At 38.8% G+C, this 23,759-nt stretch overlaps 1 protein-coding gene across 2 annotated transcripts in view; it reads left to right on the forward strand.

Annotated features, from left to right (window-relative positions):
* Positions 1-830: 830 nt before the first annotated feature.
* The window catches only part of fign (fidgetin), a 31,757-nt gene continuing 8,828 nt past the window's right edge, over positions 831-23,759 (forward strand). The window contains exons 1-2 of one of the 2 annotated variants that reach the window (XM_053877771.1): positions 894-1,038; positions 1,578-1,612. In XM_053877771.1, coding sequence (XP_053733746.1) covers positions 1,588-1,612 — 25 coding nt within the window. In that variant the 5' untranslated portion in view covers positions 894-1,038; positions 1,578-1,587. Of the gene's footprint in view, positions 1,039-1,577; positions 1,613-23,759 lie in introns of both variants that reach the window. The other variant, XM_053877772.1, reaches the window with a different exon arrangement.

Below are 23,759 nucleotides of genomic sequence, written 5' to 3' on the forward strand. Positions count from 1 at the left end.
TCAGAAAATAGAACCCACAAATGAGTCCAGCTCTGGTCTAGATTTTAGGCACTCATTATTGGTATTGTTATATTAAAGATAAGCATTAAAGATAAACCCCCCTTTATGTAATTTATGTTCACTGCAGTAGTTTAGTGGATGACAAATGTTTTGACGTGTCAAGACGTGTATATTTGTCTGTCCCCCAAAGCTACGTAGCTATAAATGCTAACAGTAGGAATCCAATTTATATATATATATATATCTCGATCTATCTATCTATCTATCTATATCTATATATATATATGTTACTCTCTCTCTCTCTCTCTCTCTCTCTATATATATATATATATATATATATGCAATGTAGATAGAAAAGTTATGTCGATTAAAAGGACTGAATAAAGTGGCAGTGGCTGACGTTCAGATTTTAAGAATGAATACGTCAATGGCGTTTATGTATAAAAAAATAAAAATGTATTGAGAAAAAAAAATGTGTGTCGATGTCTGTGAATTGTTTAACACTTATAGAATTTGCAAAACACACACAACAACATAAAACGTCCAAATAAAAAAAGTTAAAAAAGGTAAATTATTCATTTGTCAAGTTAAAATTTCTCATATTTACAATGATATCTTGTAAATATGTGTTTACCAAGTGAAATCTCGGTTGGATGGAGTGACCCAATGAAACGAGGCGTCCTCAAAAATACGTCATTTAATGACAGCGCTTTGTAATTAACACCGCATAAACTGCCATGACTCATGAATTACATTTGGATTCATTCTCCATTAACTCTTCGAATGTGGCTCGGCCCTCAGTGCGCCTGCGCGCCGCGCCGCGTGCTGCCTCCACTCAGCGGAGCAGCTGTCCGGGCTCTGGAATTCCAACATGGCAGAGGCTGTGGTCAGTGCTCCTCTCTACTACTTGGAATGCTTTCAGAGCCCGCGTGGACGCGACGTTTAACCCTCCCCTCCCGCGGCGACTTCTTTCCTTCCGCGAACATTCGGCGGATCGATGGCTGGATAAACGGCGTGGCTGCCCTGTCACCTCCACAGGTAAGCCGCTCCATCCGTGCTCTCCATTCCAAACCGACTGTCACCCTCTTCCGCTCCGCGAACACGCCACACGGGCTGTTCGGTGGGGAGCGCGCGGTAACTTCCCCTTCTGAGTTGGCGCATGTATTCAACTTCATCACCGCAGGCGGGAGGTGAATAGATGAGTTGTCATCGCTCGTTGCTGTTTCCCCAAAGTGACGGGAGGGAGGGGGCTTCACGCTGCGTTAGCCCCTTCCTCTAATGGGCGGCATGAAGAATATGTGTTTTATGTCATCCATAGTCTCATACGTGCTTCGTGGAAGTGACACGCTCCCTGCAGCTCGCTCCTCTGTTTTCCTCTTGCATGCCCCCCCCTCGTTTAACCGCATGCAAAACCAGCCTGAATGAATAACTGAAGAAAGAACAAGGAGCATTTTTTTTTCTTCCTTCCAAAGTTGTGAAATCCGATAGCAGAGGAAAAGTAATGAGAAGCAACCTTTGGAATTCCTCCTCGTGAAAATTCCCACTCTTCTTTTTCCCCCCTCTCTTCTTGTTTTTAGGCTCGAAGACATGATCACTAGCACCAGTATCTATGGTATGTTCACCTTCTATTTATTGTTATTCTTGTCATGTGCTTATCTTGTTTTCATCGTGTTGAGTCACAGTTGTTATGCTGCGATTTTTCATGTGATATTCAATAAGAATCACGCATTATTATGCAAATGGTAGACCTAACAGAGTGGGTATTACTATAAAAGATGTTGATGCATGCTCACTTTCAAAAGAAAATCCAGTCTTCCATGTGAATTATTTTTCATTTGCATCACATGGAATTTTTTTTAAATATTTATTAGTAGTTAGTTTTTAAATTTAAAATAACAATTTAGTGTGCTGTTTTCTGCAAGTGAATATTAGCTAAACCTTGCCACGACATTTTATTTCCAGGGATCAGTTTGCACCCATAAATGTTTTTTGTGTGTCTTTTGTGAATTGTCGGTGAAGTATTGTGTTTCTCTCTCTGAACCTTTAGCGGCACAATTTATTTAATTGGATTCCCATGTTTCATTTGCATGTATTTCTTGTTCTGAGAGGAAATTAACATCACCAGTGGCGAGCTGAAGAGTGTTTTTATGCCACTTCAAATAAAATAACAGCTCATCCATACACAAATACAGTTTGAGTGTTTAGTTGTGATCGTTTTTTTCTTCTTTTTTTTATGTATGGCAAAATGAGATATTGTATTTTGTGACTCTTTTGAGGCGGGAGTTGAGACACTAGTTTCAGGTCCTCACTTAACCCCAGGCGCCGGCGCTCTGCATGGCAAGAAGTGACAGCTCTGTTTACCTCTGGTAGGATAACACTTATGATAGCAATCAGACTTGTCGCTTGACATGAATCTCGGAGCGGAATTTGACGACAGATGTTGAACCCCCCCCACCCCACACCCTCCTCCTCCTCTTCACCGTCTTCAGCCGTCTTGTTTTCAACACTCACTTAACTGAATTTCACCCTCGTTCACACGTTATAACGCCGGAGTTCAACGATAACAAGGTGAGCTTCTGCACGTGGAAGGTGTGAGAGAAGCTGTGTACCTTCGTTCAATCTAAAGAACTTTTGACACTTACTGTCATTCACGACTTGTTACTAATGCTTCCAGAGTGTTGTTTAAATAATGACCAGATTTATAAGATACATAATTTGAAACTAAATCAATTCCAGTTTTCAACTCAAAATTAAAATTTGTTTAATTTTGTTGTCATTATTTTTGTAGTTATTATTATTTATTATTGTTATGATAAGTTTGTGTCTACACAAATCTTACATGCCATGGAATTAAATATGTTTGCTTTCAAATTATTTTTGTCTTTAACACCTTACACCTACTTTATGTACTTTAGTTCTACATATATATTTTTTAAATGAATGTTTTCTGACGATCAGAATATTGTAAATGTATATTTTTTACTCCTCAAAAAGTGCACACTGTGTGCCCGTGTGTGTGGGGAGGGGTGTTGTGTGTGGGTGTGGATGTGTGTGTGTGTGAGAGGCAGATGGAGTAAGTGTATGAAGATTACCTTTATTATTTTCCCTCCGCTTTGTTCTTAGTGGCACACAAATGAACCCACATGTTGTCGGGGTTGAGGTGTAAGCGCCGTGTAAGCGGCTCCATTACCTTGCTCAAGGGCGGGGGACTGGCACCTCTGCAGCCCTAAGGGTGGAGGGTATCATTCACTGCATTGCTCCATTTGTTTGTCAATGCGTGAATACGAATCGATGTCAAGATGATGATGTCAAGATTGACCCGAAATGTATTTGCACTCATGGTTACAATTAAACAGATAATCTGTGCAGCACCTCCTGGGATGTCTGCAGGGACCTTGTAAATTGGTAAAGCGATTATCTGCAGAGATTGATCCATTCGTCAGTACGGACAGAGAACCCCACCGGCTGTATTGTTAGCAAATATGTCAAACGATGCCTCTTGGTATTTTCCCAAGAACGCCGGTCCCAGTGCGGATGGACAGAAACCCATTTTCTTTTCCTTTTTTTTTTTGACTATTCCATGTCTCCCTGCTGACTTCTCGTCTCCCTGTCTTTTTTGTCTGATATCTCTGTTGTTTCCCTCGTGGCAGCTCCCTGTGTTATCTTTGTGTGTTTTTCTCTACGCTACAATTCTCGCAGTGATCTAAGTTGGACTGCATTAGAAAGTGGAGGCAGCGGTCTGTTGCTATACTGAGGGATGTGTTTGCTCTACTGCGAAGATGAAGGACCGTGAATCCTTGACATCCTCCCTGAAACACCCCCCCCCAGCACCAACACCACCCCTTCCTCCCACCATCTCATTTAGACACAGCGACTGTCTGCTCCGACTTGTTTTTTTTTTCTTTCTTCTGAGTGACAGCATATGGCATGGACATTCTCTGGCTACATAGCCTTCTCCCTGCTCCTATTGTGTCTTCTGTTAGATCCTTTAAATTGGTTTATTTCATGTCAGTACTTGCTCTCTTTGTTATTGTTTCACATAATGGCTGCTATTTATACCAATTTGTATTTTTATATATATATATATATATATATATATATATATATATATATATATATATATATATATATATATATATATATATATATATATATATATATATATATATATGGAATAAATTAAAATGAAAAGAACACACGTGGATTAATTTAGGACAAAAATTTTAGACAGCGTTTATCTTAGAAAAAAAGAAAGCTTTTGGGGAGACGAAATGGAACGGTCATCATTTTCGTAGATAAAGAAAAGCTGCCTCAGTTTCAGCTCTCACATGTTAGAAATTAATTATTGAGCTGATGGCAGCATGAGCCATGTCCTGGTGGTGCGCTCGTGTGCTACTACTGTCACAGCCTGATTGTCAATTTGCGTACACTATCAAAAGTATTAATGAATATTCCTTTATGTTTTCACATGATAAAGCTAGTCAGTAAAAAGTGAGACTCAGCATGTTGTTTAATCTTGAAGTGCATGGATTCTTTGGAGCAACTGTGTTTGTCTCTTCATCCAGACTTTCTGTCGTCATAATGGTTTGGTGGAATACTTATATTAACATTAGAATGAAGGTTCTCTCGCTCACACACTGATATATATATATATATATATATATATATATATATATATATATATATATATATATATACGGTAGATCCAACAGCAGAGTTTAAAATTATTTGTGTGTATTTCAGTGCTAAAAAATATCAGGATTAGCTGGGATAGTTCACCAACCTGAAAAGGTATTGCTTTATATACTAGTAATTTTAAGTTGTTGTTGCACCATTTTTTTGGGGTGAAGCATAGCAGCAGCAAGTGAGTAGAAAAATGATTTGGCTCAGAAAACGAATGAGTGATCGATAATTTCCTGATAAGGAGCCGTGTCCACTTTGTGAATGTTTTTCTGGCTTCAGAACTAGTCTGACATGTCACTATTTATCTCATCATTGTGAGGTATTTATCCTGTCAGTGCACTTTGACACAGCTTTCAAAAGCAGCCACAGAAAGCATGTTTTAGATTAGGATGAATATCGTAGACTGCTGTTTGTTTTTCGACATCTTAAATTGACTGCAGGAAAGTCAAACCACGCTGGACTCTGCTGTCAAACGTTGGAAAGTTGCTTGGAAATGGAGCTGATCGAGTCAGACATGGCACGTTTGTAAAATGTTAGTTTAATTCAAACTGAAGCATTCACGTAAATCAAATCATATAAATGAATGTTTTGCTAAATATGAAATATTTATCCTTGGCAAGACAAAAGAAGGAAAACATGTTAAAATCTGACCTTATGAAAGAAACATTTATATATGTTATATATGATAAAAATTGACTTTGCATATAATAGTTCAAGATTTTCAATATAATATTGTAAAATAAGTTGAAAAACAAATGCCATAAAATTACATTTAAGAGATTATTTTTTGGCTAAATCAATTCATTAATTCGACGTATAGGTGCAATATTTTCTTTAAATATTACAAATAATAATTACAAAATCTGTGCCAGTTGAAACTAAAGTACCTCAGTTATTAATAACAAAGTTCACTTTGTTCATTTATAATTTGTAGAAAGCAAGATGACCAATTTAATGATGATAATTTTTTTGTTTTAAGATGCCCAGTATGAATCAGTGATCATCCAACATATTCACAAAAATGTTGATCATACATTGAAACATGTCATATAACTTTTCAGAAGGTTGAGGAAAAACTGAACTTATGATTGGTGAAAATATGTAAACACTATCACTATATATATTTTAACAAGTAGCACCAAACAACATATTAATTTAAAACCAATAAACAATAGAAACCATTCACTGCAAAGTGTTTTAAATGAACCAAATGTCAGAAACTCAGTTTCCTGCCAATCCTGCAGTTTAGCTGCGTCACCCTGACCTCAAAGAGTGTGGGGAAATAGAGGCAAAGGGCCTCATGTGGCCCCCAAGCCACATTTTTCCCTTGATCTCTATGAAAAAATTGGTCAAGCTTAGGTCTTGATCTGTGTGTAAACATTACAAATGGTTAATTCCAAATTTTAAATGAATGTAACTGACTTGGCTGGAGAGGAAGTGCAGCCTGAATATTGTGTGTTGTCGCCCATCTACACAGTGGCCTGTACTACTCCTGCATGACGTGTGTAAACTCCTTCTTTTTATTTCCAACGCGCTGAAACAGAAGCTTTGTTTCATCTCCGTCACTTTGGATTCCTCTGCTCTCATAAGGAGCCGAGGCAGCTCCTCGCCTGCTGGGGTTTGGCTAGAATAGACAATTCCCAGGTGGACCAAAGTAGGTTCAGCACCAAGGCTTTTAATCTGGACTTGTAGGAGATTCATGAGCGTTCAGAGATCCGCTTCTGTAATTATCATACCCCCAGTGGCTGCCAGGGAGACGCTTTTCTCTAAATCACTGATGTCCTCATTATACGGCCAACATGACATGTTCAATTATTGCTGGTTATTTACCAAAATAATTGGGCATTTCCTCCCTTTTCTTCCAGCGAGGAATATGTCTGGTTGTTCAGTGATTGTTCTTTTAGGATTCAGTCATAAAATCTTTGTCAAAATGGACACGGAACTGTTGAAGCACAAGCAATTTAGAGGCTGACAAATAAATGTTCCATGGTAAACAATGGCCGTCACTGATGGATACTCTTTATCCAGCTCTCAAAAGTTATGCGTGAAACAAAATGATGTATCGCAGTAGTCCGACGATGAATAGCGCTCAAGGACTCTAATTACCAAAATGTACATTTCCAATGACTTTTGAATATCGCTGGCACTTTGAGGCATCATTGTGAGCCGGAGTGCGCTTGCTTATCCTGCTGTAACCTTGGCAGGAAGGTGTTTTTCTCTCGCCGTCCTTCTTCCAAGGTGCTTCTTTATTGCGTGCGGTTGGGGAGTCTTGTATTGTGAGTGCAGCGAGAGTGTTTCAGAAGTGGATAAGAGAAAACTCAATATTTTCTTTAGTGGTATTGAAATTCCACTTGTGTATAAAAAAAAGCCGTCTGAATCATCTGGCACTGACTATGCTGCAATTTAAGAATGAAAAAAAATATTTGTTATTCAATCAAAAGATTGTAAATGGGCTAGAATCGTGGAGGATGTTGAAGTGGCTTCCTTTATGTTTGCACATGCGAGAAATGAAATCTGATAATGGCATGTATTCAGGGAAAACATCACTTTTTAATTAATAGTGCGTCTCCTTCTTCACAAAAACACCTGATCACCTGATTTATACTAATATTCTTAATAGTGTAATTATATTTCAACAAGTTAGTTGACTTATCTGAAATAATAGAGGACATTAAAAACGTAACTAATCGTTTATAAGTCAAATATTTGTCAGTTCAGTTGATAAAGTGGAGTTTGTTATGCATTGATGCAAGGTTTGCTAAATTAGTAATCCTCATCATGAACTCTCTTTCTGTTGCAAGTGATGATGTTTTTTACACACACATTTTTACGCAAGTTGAAAGTAATGCAGTGCCGTTTTCAGTCCTGTAAGTGGCGCTCTGTCTCTCGGTGTCATCTCGCAAACATGTAAAAAGCTCAGTGATGGTAAGTTTGGGTGGTGCTACATAGTTGAGGCGCACATCAGTTGTTGCCAATTTAACATTAAAGTGCTATGGAAAACCCTGGAATACTGTAGGAACGAATCAGGCATAGCGCAGGTCTGTGTGGCGTTCGATTGTTTCGCAAATACAAATCTGATGCAAGAACTGCTGCCTGAACTGAGCCTCATGTTGAATTATTATTTTTTTTAAATAAATTAATAAATTATATTTTTTATTGACCGTGATTATGACTTCTGGCTGCACTAGCAAGTGGTCAACACACCAGCCCTGCCACGTATTCGGAAACGTTAATTCCCATCCTTCCTGGCGAAATATCTGATCTAGGTTGTTTTCTCATCGTAGGTGACCACTGCCACTCACATACTCTTAAACCATGCTGGCTTTGTCTTAGCTTTAGGTGGAGAACACTTACACATCTTCTTCTTCCACAAATGTACTTCCCCTGCAGCGCCCCCTTTTGCACTGGTGGTCGATATTATTTGCTATATTGTGTTTGTAATAGCATCATTATGAAGGTAAAAAATAATTCTGCTGGATAAGTACCTAACAATGTTGAGCATTTTAGTATATGATACTGGAAAGGAAATGGTGAATTTAATATTTTTACAAAGTATAATATTAAATATGGAACAACAAAACATGGATAAAAAGATGACATTTTGTTACAAATTTCCATGACAAACTATTTTGATGTTGAATGAAAAATAATGAAATGAAAATGAAATAAATGCATTAATATGAATACAATGAACAAAACAGGTACTAATGATGAATTCAATCAATATTTCATAAAGAAATTACTTTTGTTAATATCTGCATATGAATTCACTTTTTATAAATCTGCAGTATAAACGTATGATGTATGTATAAATGGATAAATGTATATGACCGGACACTTTGTGATAAATTCATTAGGTTCATTCGCAGACGTGTTCATAAGCAAAAGCACTCAAGTTTTAGTTTTGTGCACAATTTATTGCGCCCCCGTTCATGTCATAAAAATAGAAATATTTGACGTCTTGTTGTCGTCAATGATAGATAAGCCATGATGTCATCGGATCATTGTATATTTCATCTGAACATTGTTTTTTGTCTATTTATAATGCAGCATATTTTAGTACTTGGTGATGACGGTATGAATCTGACTTAACTGGATCCATCAGTCGTGTCGCCAGCCAAAAGGGGAGGAAGGCTGTTTTCTTCTATCTTCTTCTTTTTTTGCATTCATTCATCCTCTGTGGAGTCTGTCACCTGACTTTGGATTGGCACCGCTCCAGGTCCTGGCGGGGGGAGAGTCCAGTGCCAGGAATCGGAGTGGATGGGTTAAGGTCTGCCTTATGGTGTGAAGTGGAGGAGGCTGGAGTGGGGCGAAGATGAGGGGGGAGGGGACGGGGGGGCACATGCTGCCATGTATTTTTATGATGCGAGTGTGGAGCCAGACAGCGGGCGTCTGCGGCGACACCGTGACATGAGCACAGCTGCCGCCGCCGCCGACATCAGGTGGACTTATAGTGGCAAGTGTCCGTTTCTTTCTGCACTGTCCAGTAATGATCCACCTCCGTGTTTTCTGACAATTTTAATGCAATAAAGCTGTTATTCCACCTTAATCACTCCGTATAGAGTGTGTGGCCCATCCAAATGTGTGTTGTCGATCCCGTCTGGGATTGGATTAATTTAAATGAGAAAAATCAGAGCGCGAGGAAAAAAAAAAGGAGGACTCAAGAGTTCAGTATCATTCCAAAGCTTTATGAGCGTTGACACGTCTTTGGTGTTCATTAACAGGAATCACCTCCGGGAGTCATATTGACGGAGCACGCTCTCAAATAGCTGTTACACTCGCTCACTTTCATTTTACAGTGCGGGGACAAGCAGCAGAAGAAAAACTGAACGCTTTAATCTCGTAAATAATTTGGAGTGCTTTTGATGTGTCACAAACAATGTCACTGACTGTAGTCTCGCTTTCTCTAGGGTAAAACTAGTCCAGGTTTAGCGCTCTATGCCTCTTTTATATACAATGCAATATGATGAGCCCAAATTTGATTCTTCAAACTGGCAAGAAAAAAAGCTTACAAGACTATTATTAAATTTTTTTAATGGTAATTTAGCCGAACCAGCTCTGTATTTTTTTATTGTTTGTTTTTGGTTGCTAAATCCCAACTATCTCAGTTGAATAATTTCTCTGTGCTCCTCCACATGGTTCAAGACATTCGTCATGTTGCCTGAATATGAAGCAGACGATCATGTAGATCATATTTGGAGGCAATATTGTGTCTTTTGGCAGACAGTGGAACCAACTTGACACAGATTTGTGCTGCAAACTTGACAGGAATAACATGTTTATCAGTTTTGAAGCTGTTCTCGTGTATTTCATTTAATATGTTTTTGTTGTTGCACTCATCCAGAATAATACCATATATGGGTCCAAAATATGATTTCAATGCATACAATAAATAAACCATATAAGTGACTTATTATTTTATTACGCTTATGCAAGAAAAAAAAAGAAAAAAACTGAAAATTGAATTATTATTATTGAATTTACTACTGTGGAATTTATGATTTAGAATTCTACTGTATGTAGTCAGCAGTTGTGTTTATGTTAACACTGCTGTTTTAATTATTAACATATATATATATATATTTTCATTATTTTGTTGGATGCACAATAAAAACAGAATAACAGGAAGTGTGTTCAACAAGAAAAAAAATCTGTGCTGATATTCTGTGGCGGTATAACTTTTTAAACCATATTATCTGTATTGACACAAAGACCAATTCTGATTTGAAATATCAGCGTGAATAACACAATGAATGTTTCATGGGCCTTTTTTGGATAGTAGCTTCTCGCAGACTGATTCAAAAATTGTCTCATGAACAGTTCAATGCATGGATAAATAATGTAACGTGAAATACAATGAGATAGAATACAATGGATGAACTGATAGAGGAGTAAAAAAAAAAGATAATAGATGTATGTATTCTGCGAAGTGTAATTTCATGGTTTAAATGTGTTCATTTATACGTTCATCTGAATTATATTTTTATATTTCTGAAAATCATCTTGTCATTTATCGTCCTGTTTATCCAGAAATCTATTAAATATTCCTGTCATTTCTGACAACTGAAGCTATTTTTTTTTCAAATGGATCCCAACTCCTTGTTCATGTCGTCTGCTCAGGCATCAACAGAGATGTCATTCATTGAGTTTGGTGAATTATTGTTGACCTTGTACATCTATATGACCAGCAACAACTTTTCAGAAATTCACATTAATTCAGAGACTTTGAAAGAAAGTACAGTTTAGAACAATAGCGGGTTTATTTCTGCAGAACTCAAACCCTCACCGCATTGTCTCTCTCACATCTTTAAATGGATCCCATGAGTCTTCAGCTCTGTTGTTTCCATTATTCATTTCAAAACTTCCATGCAGCTTGGAAAGGCTAGAGGGGTGAAAAATAATTTTATGGCTGAAATACAGGGAAAAAAAATTGGAGGAAAGACGACGCTTTATGCAAAGCATGTCCTGCCTTGGGAGCATGTGTTGGAGGCGTGAGTCCTGGGTCCGCGTGAGGCTGTGTGTTCCTGTCAGTCTGTCAGTTAGCCCTAATGTGGCTCCCTAGAGGTACCTGTGGGAGACCCATCTAGCACCCAGTCAGCCTCTGCTGGCGGCCAAGTGGTGACAACAGGTTCCCAGAGAGAGAAAGTGTCATAGCACGTATGTAATCCAGTGACAGATGACTGGAGACATGTGGCCTGCAGACACCGGGCCTGAAAGCAAAGCAGCTCTCGTCTCCTCTCTGTGCGTCTCTTCAGACTTCAGAGCGCGAGCAGCATCATGGAATACATTGACAACAAAGATCAGAATAAAAAGGATGCAAATGATTTGGCATGAAAAGACACAAGCTATACACAAAAGGTTGTCTTTGAAAGGCTGCGGTGGAGAAGTGAGGAGATGTAAGAGCGCGGAGCTCCGGGCGGCTTTTCTAGGCCACAGGTCGGAAGGGTCAGTGTTACACTCCCCGCAGCCTCACTTCAACCCTCCGTCTGCAAATAGAACGTGCAACGTCACCCAGCTTGCAGGGAGGTAGATTCCAGACCTCAGTGGCCACAGGCTGCACATGTGGAATCTTTTCGGGCGCTTGACCCCAAAACGATTGAGCTCTCCCTTCAGAATGAGGCAAGTTCATGCAAATACATCTTCAACAAACTTCCTCGTAAATGGTGGAAAAAAAAAAAGAAATCGTGGCGGTGAGTCATGCAGAGGTCCTGCTGTAGCCCAGTGCTCTTTTGTTTAGTTCTTAAAAATCTTAACATATTACACTGAAGAAAAGAAAGTGGAGTGGTTCATGCTGCAGCCTCATGGCAAGAAGGTCCTGGTTCAAGTATCTCCAGTTCTTTCTGTGTGAGTTTGTGTCCTCCAAGTGTTTCAGAGGGTTTTTTCTCACTGGCCAAAACAGAGGAACTGGAGCAGGTGTTTGCTTCAGTGTGTCACAACCCTGGCTAGCTGGAAGTACACACAGCAGACGATCATTAAATTGAGTGAAGAGGAAAAATTCATATACAGTACGTTTTGAAATAACAGAAAAATGATTGAAACGGGCGACTTTCGGTTCAATTGTTCTTTTAAAATGGTTTTCAATCAAATTATTTAGAATATTTATTCTAAGGAACGATATACGATTGTTAATAAGGAACATCGTGTGGGCAAAAAAAAAAACAATTAAAAAAAAAATTATTTTTTTTTTCCTAATAACTCCAGCTACCAGTATCACAAGCTACCCATCTCCAGTAAGTTAGCCTACTACACCTTATGTCAGAGTGGACGAAATGAACCATAAAAGGTTCAATGGCAGCAAGGATATTAAGAAGTGTAAATATGGCTCTATGATGATAAAAATTATTTCATAAACCTGTGGACCAAACATGGAAAATGCTTATTGTATTTTATTTTATTTTGTGTGTATATATATATATATATATATATATATATATATATATATATATATATATATATATATATATATATATATATATATATATATATAATTTTTATTTTTATTTTATATATATATATATATATATATATATATATATATATATATATATATATATATATATATATATATATATATATATATATATATATATATATATTTCAAAATATATTTTGAAGAAAATACTAAAATAACAAACAAAAAGAAGAATAAAAATTTTTGTCATCAATGTGTATTTACCATTGAATCAGTACTGGCTAAAGTGGAAACAGGACAAAAAAAAAATGACAGAAAATGACAACTTATCAGTGGTATAGTTTTAGTCAGACCTCATGAGGGCCACCAAAACACAGGCAAAGGGCCGCATATGGCCCCGGGCCACAGTTTGCCCAGGTCTGCCTCATCTTATCTTGTTGGTCCTCCCCAGTCACTTATCGTTTTCATTATCATTATCCATGAACCTCAGTGGTCATCACCTTTTCTCTTCAACTTGTATCTAAGTCTCAAATTGTTTCATCCAATTTGCCTCAGGATTCAACTTACTTTGCTCTTCCAAACTATGAAATGACTTCTGAAATAAATCAATAGTCTGAGCTCTGTTTTCATTGCATGTTATTATTTGAAAGGCAACTTCTACTCTTTTTTAAGAAAACGTATAATAAAAATAATAAAGACATGTAACCCAACATCTGACAAGAGACCGCAGATTTGATTTGAATAATCCTGATATCTGCATAGTGACCATGGTTGTGTTCTCTGTCATCACTAGTTTGGATTCATATCAGACGTTCACTTCTCTTTTCCTCCGTCAGATCTGAACTAGAGGGCTGTTGACTCTCCCTTCATGAGAAGTCTGTGGAATACTTGCACAAACACTGCAGTGCAGGAAAAGATTTGGACTCAACTGCGCCATAAAGGCTTCCAACTATATTTGTTTTACGCACTAAACTCATGACCAATTTTTTTCACTATTTCACAAGGCTTGAATTAGCACATTATAAATGTTTGAGGAGTGGAATAACGGCATGATTTGAATACTATTATTGAAGCTGATAGAAACGTATGTAGGGTTGTTGAGTGAAAAATGACTGTCCTCACTAGTTAGACTGTAATAGTTCTGTCTATGAGTAGAGTTAAATCTGTTTTCATGGTCAATGACAATGAAACAGGGCCAGACAAACAAAATGGGGGCGGAGCCAGAGCTGAGAATTGATCTGTGCTGGTATTGTGCAGATATATTCCAGGAAGACAGTAATGGGACATGGGACTGTATATATTCAAGTCGCCCTCTTTTACATATGATAGGAGCCACTTTTTCTGTACATTCTGAATAGACACATTTATCATTTTTACAGCATAGATAAGCCATAAACAGCTCATATTTCCGGCATTAAGAAGTGCTCTTTGTGACGTGAATAACGTGCTGCCTGACAATATCAGAGAAAAAAATCAACTCAAAAAAAGGTCAGTAGACTGGATTTGGGGTCCTGTGTTTTGTATTCTGAAATTTGGAACCTGACGTTTGGTCCAAATAATGTGTTTATTAATTAAACAAGCTGAATGTTTTGGTGCCATACTAATAGTCTTGTTTATAAAAATCAGTGTGATGAAAATGGATGCGGAACCAGAAGATCTGAACTAGCCATGAGTGTCCCTTGGTTGAATCATGAGGTGAGCGCTGTCGTCTGTCTGAGCCTTGAAGTGGACGGTTGCTTCTTTTGAAATTCAAGACTCAACAGCTACATTCAAACAACAAAGACGTCTAAAGCTCCAAAATGTTTAATTGATAGTAACCTTCACCTTCAAGGTGACGTCTCAAGGCATATAGTGAAATGTTGAAAGCATGAACAAGAAAAGCGATAATAAAGATATGCCATAAATATGACTTGGAGATGCCGTTTACTGCTTGAGAAGTAGTTTTGTTTCAAGGTTTCTGCTGCCCTGGTTATAATGGAAGTTAACAGTGGTATCCTCCTGCAAACAACTTGGTGTTGATGGAGGTGCTTGTGGTGCAACAGCTCAGTCACTGGGAGATTTTTATTTGACAACATTCTTCTTCTATAATAACGTTTCAATCACTATTGTTTAAGCTGAATGCTGCTGACATCTCCTGGGTTGATGTTTTTTTCCTGTGTAATGGTTGAATTAAAAAAAATTTAATGACATTTTTGTGCCGTCTAAAAAAACAAAACAAAAAAACACATTGAGTAGTGGAGGGGGTCTGGAGGGGAAGGTTAAACTAAAGCTAAAGTTGGCATGCTATATTCAAGAGAAAGTATTCAGGAAAGTCACTGAAAATGAGGAAATCGTTTAAATAAAAGATGCAAATGTAATGAATTAAAGAGTGTCTTAAAGGGAGTATAAACAGCTATTTTGATAATGGTTTGTCACAGTCCAGCAGCTACTGTTATTTTCCTGACACACCCATTAAAGGCTCAAGTCTTTGAGCCTTGAGATTTTCTGATCTTTGCCTACATAAAGATTTAATAGCGGGATAAGAAAAGTAAACTCCCCTAAAGAGGGACATGTTTTCAGTCCCTGCGCTCCTGTAGATGCTGCTACCTGACTCTCACCTCACGACTCCGTATCATTATGAGGCAACGTATTTCACATGAAGCCACCTGTCGTCCTTTGGCTGACAACATCACGGGACTTGACATATCCTCTGTGGTACAGTTGTGGTTGGTGCTACAGACCATTGTGTGCTGAGATTCCAAGCGCCGTTCTGGCTGTCCATTTGAAAATGTACGAGCCAACGATCGCGTCCGCCGTCCTGGGAATTGAAATCTATGGGCGCTGATGAGTGTGCGGTGTATCGAGTGTGTCCCTGTCAGCGTTCACCAATAATGCCATTATGCTGTTCTCTTGTCCTGCGAGCCACCGGACACATAGGTGACCCAAGGTTGTGTTTATTGATGAGCAGGATTTGTTTCTTAATAGAATTGTGTCCAATTAATTAGCATTGTGACTGGTCAAGCTCCGAACCTGCAACTGCAGCACAATGTCGGACAATCGTTAATTCAACTGCATCACAGAGGGCCTCATTAAAATGTTGTGCCGATGTTTTAGTAAGTTTGACGTACTGTGCGAAGGAGAGGGGGGCACACTTTGGCGCACAAGTGTGACACAAATGAGCGCACGGATAGATCATGCTTATCTGGAGCTGCAACTCTGTGAAGAGTTTAGTCCACATGCTTCAAAACCAACTCCGTTTTTTTTTTTTTTTTTACGTTTACCAAACAGAAATAGAATTATTACTTAGCATGCTGATGAATTATTTCATTGCGCTGTCACTTTTTAAAGCTTGTTTTTCATCAAAGCAGTGAACTCTGTCGGAGGCTGTCACTCTCACGCACCATCTTTATGTTTTCCTTCAAACAAACACTGGCAGCTTTATTCTTTTTCATTCCTGCCATTTAGGGACAGTTGAGAAATGAAGGCATTTCGTCGACTGCAAGTATGAACTCATTTAAAAAATGAATTGACATTTTGAGTAATTATTCTTCTAAGTATAAATAAACTAAAAAAAATTATAGTAAACTGAAAACTCTGTTAGTTAAAGATGAAATGAAATTACATGACTATGGCTTGATATAATAAAAAACACTTGGAAAATGTGTTTTAAGTGCTGTTTTTTGGTTGAATTAATGATTTATATATAATTTTAAATGTTTCAGTTTAAGGTTTTAAGTCACTAAGAGGAAATATTAAGGGCAAAGGTGACATTTTAATCAGAATAAATCATCTCAAATAGTGGCTGAACAGAGCTTTTACCAATCGTAATTGTCAACATAAAAGCCTTGAAAAGTAGTACAAGTACAAGAAATTATATTGTCTTACTTTCACACTCGAGCTCGAAATAAAAGTTGACGATCTTTGAGAATCTATTTCATGACACATTAGTTCAACCAACAGCAGTGGCTGTTTATTGACAGTTTCCAATTGAGCAGTGGCCGTCTGGCACAGGCTGCAAACAATGAATGAATTTGTGGAGCAGCATCTGGGATGTTTCCAGGTGCGCCCAACGGTCCGACAGTTTCTCTTGTAAAAGTTTCCCTTCATGACTTCACCACCTCACTCCAGTAACTTTACTGGAGATTTCTATTTGGTATTGATCGAAGATTACTTCACTTGTCTCATTTCACCTTTTGCCTGACCTCCAGTGTAGATGTGACCTTCATAGGGGACAAAAATATCCCCCCCCAAAAAAGAAATAGAACAGCAGTTGCATCCTGTTTTTCTCCTCACTGAGTTCAATTACTCCTCCGTCTCAACTTTTAATCACTGCAATGTCAAGTTAACATTGTTGTTTCAAATCCTGTTTATTGGTTTTTAGCAATTCCAAAATTGATGAATATTACTTGTAGATAAAAGTCATTGAAATAAATACATGTCGGTGAAACTTAAACTACCTTTTAATTTTCAGGAGCGAAATCTCTTCATCTCACACTCATGAAACCAGTTGGTTGATGCAGAAAGAGACTCGGTGGAAGACCACTTCTTTCAGTTGAGAGTGATCTTGACTTCTTGATGCTCAAGGGTAAATTGGTGGGGGCAGGTTTCTCTTCTCACTTTGGGGTGGACATTGTACACACATTGTACTATGGCCATGTCCAAAACTTTATGACCTCAGAGTGCTATGTTTTTATGGATAAGCTGGGTTATCTCTACATCTACATAAGTTACAAGTAATTTTGTTCAACCCTTGAAATCCTATTGTGCATGTTTCCAGGAGAAGCTTCCAACACTGACAGTCTCTTTACTCCCGTCACTGTCGGCCATTACTGAAAACCGAGCATTTGTTTATCTTACCAGTGTAATCTTTGTTTTGCAATAATAACTGGTAGTAAATGAGACGAATTTTGTTTGTTCCCGTGTCTCACCAGACAAGTGAAGGTGAATTTATCAGCTGTAGTCTGCTTGACAAGACTATTATTGCTTGACTGATGGTTAGCATTAGCCACTCTTTTACATGACTAGGTGAATAATTGGAGTTTAAGAAGCATTTATTGGCGTGTAGCGCTTGTATGGCGCGAGCTGATGCCTTGCCGCGGTACTTTGGGCTCGGATTAACCTTGAAAGATGCGACTGAATTCGATTTTTGATTGTTTTCCACCTTCACGAAGGCCACTGTTCGTAGACTCATTCATTTCGCAGTACAATAATAAATTCCATTTTCCTTGCCCCTCTTCTTCCTTTCACCAGATTAACACTCCAATAAAGGCCGATAGCTGACACTGGACCAGTGAACAGGATAATGTGTACACTTGCTGACCAGTTTGCTTGTAAAAAAAAACCCATCTCTTAAAGTGAAGCCATTAAACTGCATCATTACAGTAAACGTCAGCTCATGTTAAATGTGACAAACAGGTGATTTCACTGCGCCAAGCTTCTTCTGATGTCTAAAGGAGCGGGATTGTTGGGGAAATGGTGTAGCAGAGCCACAGGCTTTGTCTGTGAGCGATCCCTGTAGAGGCCAAAGTTCAGGGAAGCGCTGCCTCTGCTCTACACACGCTCTACAAGTTTCCTCAAGTGCTTCGCTTCCACCACCATGTTCTTTTAACTAACAGGCCAATTGAGTATTTATCAGCATGTTGCGCTACAGAGCAGTGCCAAGCTTGTCTCCTATAATTGTCTTGCTTGTGTGTGTGGAGCGCCGTTTGTTTAGCATTTGAGAGGATTTGGCTAAATTAAGCGGAGTAATGGAAGATGTGACCTCGAGGGGCTCTTGCTCTGAAGAGTTGTGGTTTAATGAGCATTGCCAAGACGTAGAAATGACAGCTCAAAAACTAGTGAGGAAAGCTAAGTGTTACACCATCACCTCGGGCAGACCAAGTTCAGCGTCTCCTCTGCCCAGGAAGTGGAAGATGCTTTCCATATTTTTTACATCTTAAGTTTGTGTGTTAAGTGAAAATCAACATAGGTTAGTGCGTTGTGCAGATTGTGTTTTTCAGTTATGAATCTCTACAAGTGAAAGTACTAGATCAGACCCAGGGCTGACTCATGTGGGGTGTATATGGCTGAGGCAGTTCGACTTTGCTTCCATTTTTGTGCATCTAATTGATCATATAAAAACTGAATACTTTTGATGCTGTGTGTATGTTATATACTCCTTAACAGTCTCATAATATTTAGCATGTCTGCATTTTCCTCATTTTATTGCACATCTCTTGTAATGCTTAAAACAACGTCGTGAAATGATGTAGTTCCTCATCATTTACCCAATTTCACTTTTTGTTTAAGTTATATTGGAATATGTAAATTTAGTTCCCATCCAAAACAGCAATCTAAATACAACAAATTCAATTTAAATTGAGAAAGCAGAACTCATGTCTAAGATCAGTTTTCAGTCAACAGTGTGAGGTCTTGTTTAATATTGTGTATTAGAGAGTTTAAGACACTGCCAGTCATTTAATTCCCTTCAATTCAACGTTATTTATTAATTTATTTTGTGATCATTTCACTGAATAAAGTGTAAAAGTAGATTTAGGTCTTAAGTTCCAGATGCGTCATATCTAAACTTTATGTTTAAATTATGACAAAAAAAATCTTAAGGTGCTGATTTGTTAATTTTAAGATAACACTCTTTATTTTTTTCCTTTGTAAGTAGTCTGATGAAGAGTTAGCAATGTCAGCAGGTGTTGGTTGTAAAAAGTGGTACAGAGTCCAATGCTGTGTCCTGAAAACTCAACATTCTGTACATTTCGGTCTTCAGTTTGTTTAACTAATATATCAGTTGAATCCACTTAACTGCAGTGACATCATGAAACGAAACATGTTATTTGGTCTCAACAGAGATGTCACCAACCCGAGCCGGTTCCGGAACACAACTTGCAAGCAGCTATTAAACTCTCTTGAGTGAGGCATGAACTTATTATTTGACGTCTTAAAAGCAAATTGTTCTTTGAAAATTAGTGAATGAAATTCCCTCATGGACACCTAACAAAGCACTCACACTCAAAACACTGACACCAACTTCAAAACTACTGTGTGGATGTGTAGTATCCATCTGGAATATTGAGTGTAATTTGTGTAATGTGTAAAGCTGTGTGCATTGAGCAGTGGTTTAATGTGAGTCGCTCAGAGTAAAGCGACTCACATTAAACCGCTGCTCGATGCACACAGCTTTAGCGAAAAAGGAACACTCAGTACACCCACATCAACAAAACAAAGCCACACATCTGAAAGGTACACACGTAAATACCCAAAATATTAAACCCACTCTAACCTAACCGAACCGCTTTGACAGTGTGTCTCTACTTCCTGTTGTGTTGGATCATGTCACCAATGTATCCCAATAAGCTGGTAATAGATGTTGAAGACAGAGAGTGTCTGACAATGAAAGGCTTGATCTGTCACCTCTTCCTCTCGTGCTGGCGTCCCTGTTTTTCCGTCGTACAAATGAGAAGTCGCCCGGCTCACTGATGTTACCGCGCTCTCAATTGACTTTAAATACTCTTCACTCTTTAAGTGGCAGGATTTGGTGGCTGCGGTGATTACAGCGCGCAACGTTGGCCCCTCCCCTTCCCACCAGCATTTCCTGTTTTTATCTATAAATGTAATTACTGTCCGTCGGCATTATATTTGCGCGCTTGTCACGGCGGGCGCTGCGGGCTGGCTGAATAAAAGCTCCCATAATTATGTTTATGTCCGGCGATGAAAATCCCCGGCTTGTAATGATCAGTAATTATAAATACTTCTCAGCATGTCTGCGGCCTCAGCTGGGAGCATTGTGCTGCAGCTTGAGCGGCGGAATAATGACATCGCACACGGCGAAATGTTGCAGCCTGCCTTGGCAAAACCAGTGTGTAATCATGCCCAACTTTAAAGAGCTCATTACAGTTAGTTTTCTAAAGAGCGGCTTATTAAACACAGTTACCTAATAAGCTTCTTTGGTGGTGCAAATTGGCAAAAACGGTAATGATGCTGATTAGGCCACGTTTCAATTACGACAGCTTTCACTCCCCTTTTCCCAGCACTTCCCCTCCCCCATGAGGTGCAGGTCTCCTCTCGCCGGCACGCGCGCGCAGCACGCACGCGCAGCTGTGCAGAAAAAGGAAAAGAAAAAGCGCTCTGCCACCTCTGTGCTTCCTTTCAGCAGCACAGTAATGAATAGAGAATTGTGCAAGCGGCAGTCCAATTTACACACTGGGAAATTGGATGGACAGAGTGGAGGCCCACTCTTGTTTGCTTAAAAGCGGCCTAGGCTACCAGATTAATAGTTCCCAAAAAGGTCAGCATCCCTGTTTCATCCATGGTGATCGCTGAACCAGAAATTAAACACCAAAGCAGCGCAGCAGAACAGCGAAGCATCACATGTCACATGTGTTTTGCCTCCGCACCGTCTTTAATGAGTTCTTGATTTCTCACGGAATTTATAGCACGGAACCGATCCACTCTGACAAGTGTGTTGACGGTCAGTCTGTGTACATTTTTCTATAAAAGGCATAAAGGTTCAGCCGAGTGGGAGAAAAACCAACACCTTATATGTCAATTAAAACAACACGGTGCCGTGCGTTTTCAAGGTTTTAAATGTGAATCAAAGGATGATGGAAAAGAATCGGTGCTCATAAATGTGATACATTTTTTTGCCTTTATTTTCTTCATGCTTACAGTGTCCTTTGGCAAATGTTTGAGTGTGAAGTGGCTCGTCCTTCTCCAGCGATTAGCGATCCTGCTGATGAAAGACTGGCAGAGTGTCTGGCAACTGAAACATTTCATGAAAACTACTGTGCTGATGGTGACTGACACTTTTTAAAATAGCGTCTCTTGCCACAAAAAAAGTATAAAACACAAGACTTGATTGTGACACTTGTCATCCCTTTTTCCAATATTCTTTTTCTTATTTATTAATAAAGTTATCATTTTATAAATTCCTAAAACGGCGTCTAGTTACACAGTTAAAACATTTTAATGCAGAAAATAGTTGATGAAAATGTTGCCTAAAAACATCTAGACACTATACCATCACACTGCTACACACACACACGTTTGTCTTCACTGTGAGGACCGACCTAAACATCAAAAACAAATGCCTAAACTTAACTGTTACTCTTGACCAAACTAAAACCCAATTATAATAACCCAGCTATTTTGTACTTTTAACCCTCAAAATGAGTCTTGACAAAGTGAGGGCCGGCTAAAATGTCCTCACTCTGTTGATTTAAAACTCATACAGGTTCTCACAAAGGTTCAGACACACAAACACACACACACACACACACACACACACACACACACACAGAAAATACTTGAGACCAGTACACACCAAGGTTCACTTTCATTATATATATATATATATATATATATATATATATATATATATATATATATATATATATATATATATATATATATATATATATATATATATAAAAAATTTGGGGGTAAAATGTGTGGTATGTGAGTGAGGTCCGAGATATTTGTAACTTTTTCGTTTGTTAACCACATCTTTATCAATCAATATACATTAATCTGAATCTATTCAACTATAAAAAAAAGAAATGTCCATCATTTTTCCTTTGGTTTAAAAGCTCAGCCAGGGTTTTGGATGAGGAATTCAAAGCACGGTGTATGTGTGCCGAGCTATAGATGCTGGTCGTGGATGGAGCAATGAAACCGCACTGTCAGAATCAGAAACACTCTCAGCAGCAATAATCCCGGCTGCATATCTGCTGACGTCTCACCAAGTGTCACAATGACTTAATAACAACCTTAATGCAGCTTGTTGTGTTTTCACCAGTTCAAGCTTTCACCACTGATTTTTATGTAGTAAACAGGACTTTACAATATGTAGTATATTTGATCAGAAAATTGAAAAATGCATGTTTTTAACAGTGGCTAAATAAGCACCAAAACATTATGGTGGCGTAAATGTTTTTAAGAATAGGTGAAGATGCAGGATAGATTAAAAACATTCCATGGTGGAAAAGAATGATTGAAAAATTTGACTCTTTTGGGACAGAAACATATTAGCAACAGAACTTAAGGTGAAGTGTTTACATAATCCCTTGTCTGCTCCAGTCCCCCTCCATGTATAGCAGATTGTCTTTGGTTGACTAACTCTGGATTTTTCGCCAGATTGGGGTTTTTAATTACAAAGTTTTTAATTGTTTTTTGGCCTTAAAAGTAGCATGAAGGAGGTGGTCTCAATAAGTAGAAGGTCTTGAGTTTGAATTAGCAACAGGAAAGACAACAGACAAACATGATTTGGAAGGAATTCTGATTTCCCTGTTGGGTTTTTTTTTCCTGGCGTTGGCATGGTCCAACGTGCCACACTTGCCAAATGGTAAACGCTCTCTTGCCAAATGGGTAAATAACGCTAAACTTGTATCATCGTTTCGCAGAGAGGAGGCTGGAGAGGCTCATGAAAGACCGGTCTTCAGTCTTTTTTATTTTCTATAGCCGTTTCCGTCTTTACATTCATTAGCTTGGATTGTTGACATGGAATATCTGGTGACCAAATCCTTGTAAATTAAGACAATTAGTGCTGCTAATTAGCTCCTAGTGTGGTGGGTGGGCTTGAAGCTCGTGAGGAGTTGGACGGGGACCCACCTCCCTTCCACTTTCCAGACAATAACTGTGTTTGTAATCTGCTTCCAGAGGCAGCTGTTTGTTGCCTGGAATCACATGAATCTGATTAAAGCCCAGCAGTTCTTGGTCCGTCGTCCAGGGATTCTTGCCTTTCCTCTCATTGGATTTTACCTTTTTTACTTGGCTTTCTTTTGAGGGAGAACAATGACAGCATGCGTAGAAAGGATGATTTGATGATTTATGTCACTGGAATGTCTGACGGCGGTGGAGAAAAGGTCGGGAAGAAGCATGCAGGAGGAGAAAAGTGAAGCCTGCGAAGCCCCCCCTCCTCCCTCCCTCGCTCCCTCTCTGGACAGGGAAGCAGTGGGCAGACTTGATGTGGATGTAATTCATGCTGGGCTGAGGGGTTTGTGTGATGAAAGCAACAGAGCGCTGCCAAGGAAGATTGCTTTGCTGCTCTCCTCCTAGCAGATTTCAAACTGTCTCAGAATGCCTCAGATGAGAGTTGGATTATAGACTGACCCGCAGTGTCTGTGTCATTTGGCTCGGTATTGGCTAGAATTTACCACACTAACCTGGTGTTGGGTCCCTCATATGCATGTCCTGC

This window comes from Synchiropus splendidus, chromosome 10 (assembly GCF_027744825.2).
Source record: "Synchiropus splendidus isolate RoL2022-P1 chromosome 10, RoL_Sspl_1.0, whole genome shotgun sequence".
NCBI lineage: Eukaryota > Metazoa > Chordata > Actinopteri > Syngnathiformes > Callionymidae > Synchiropus > Synchiropus splendidus.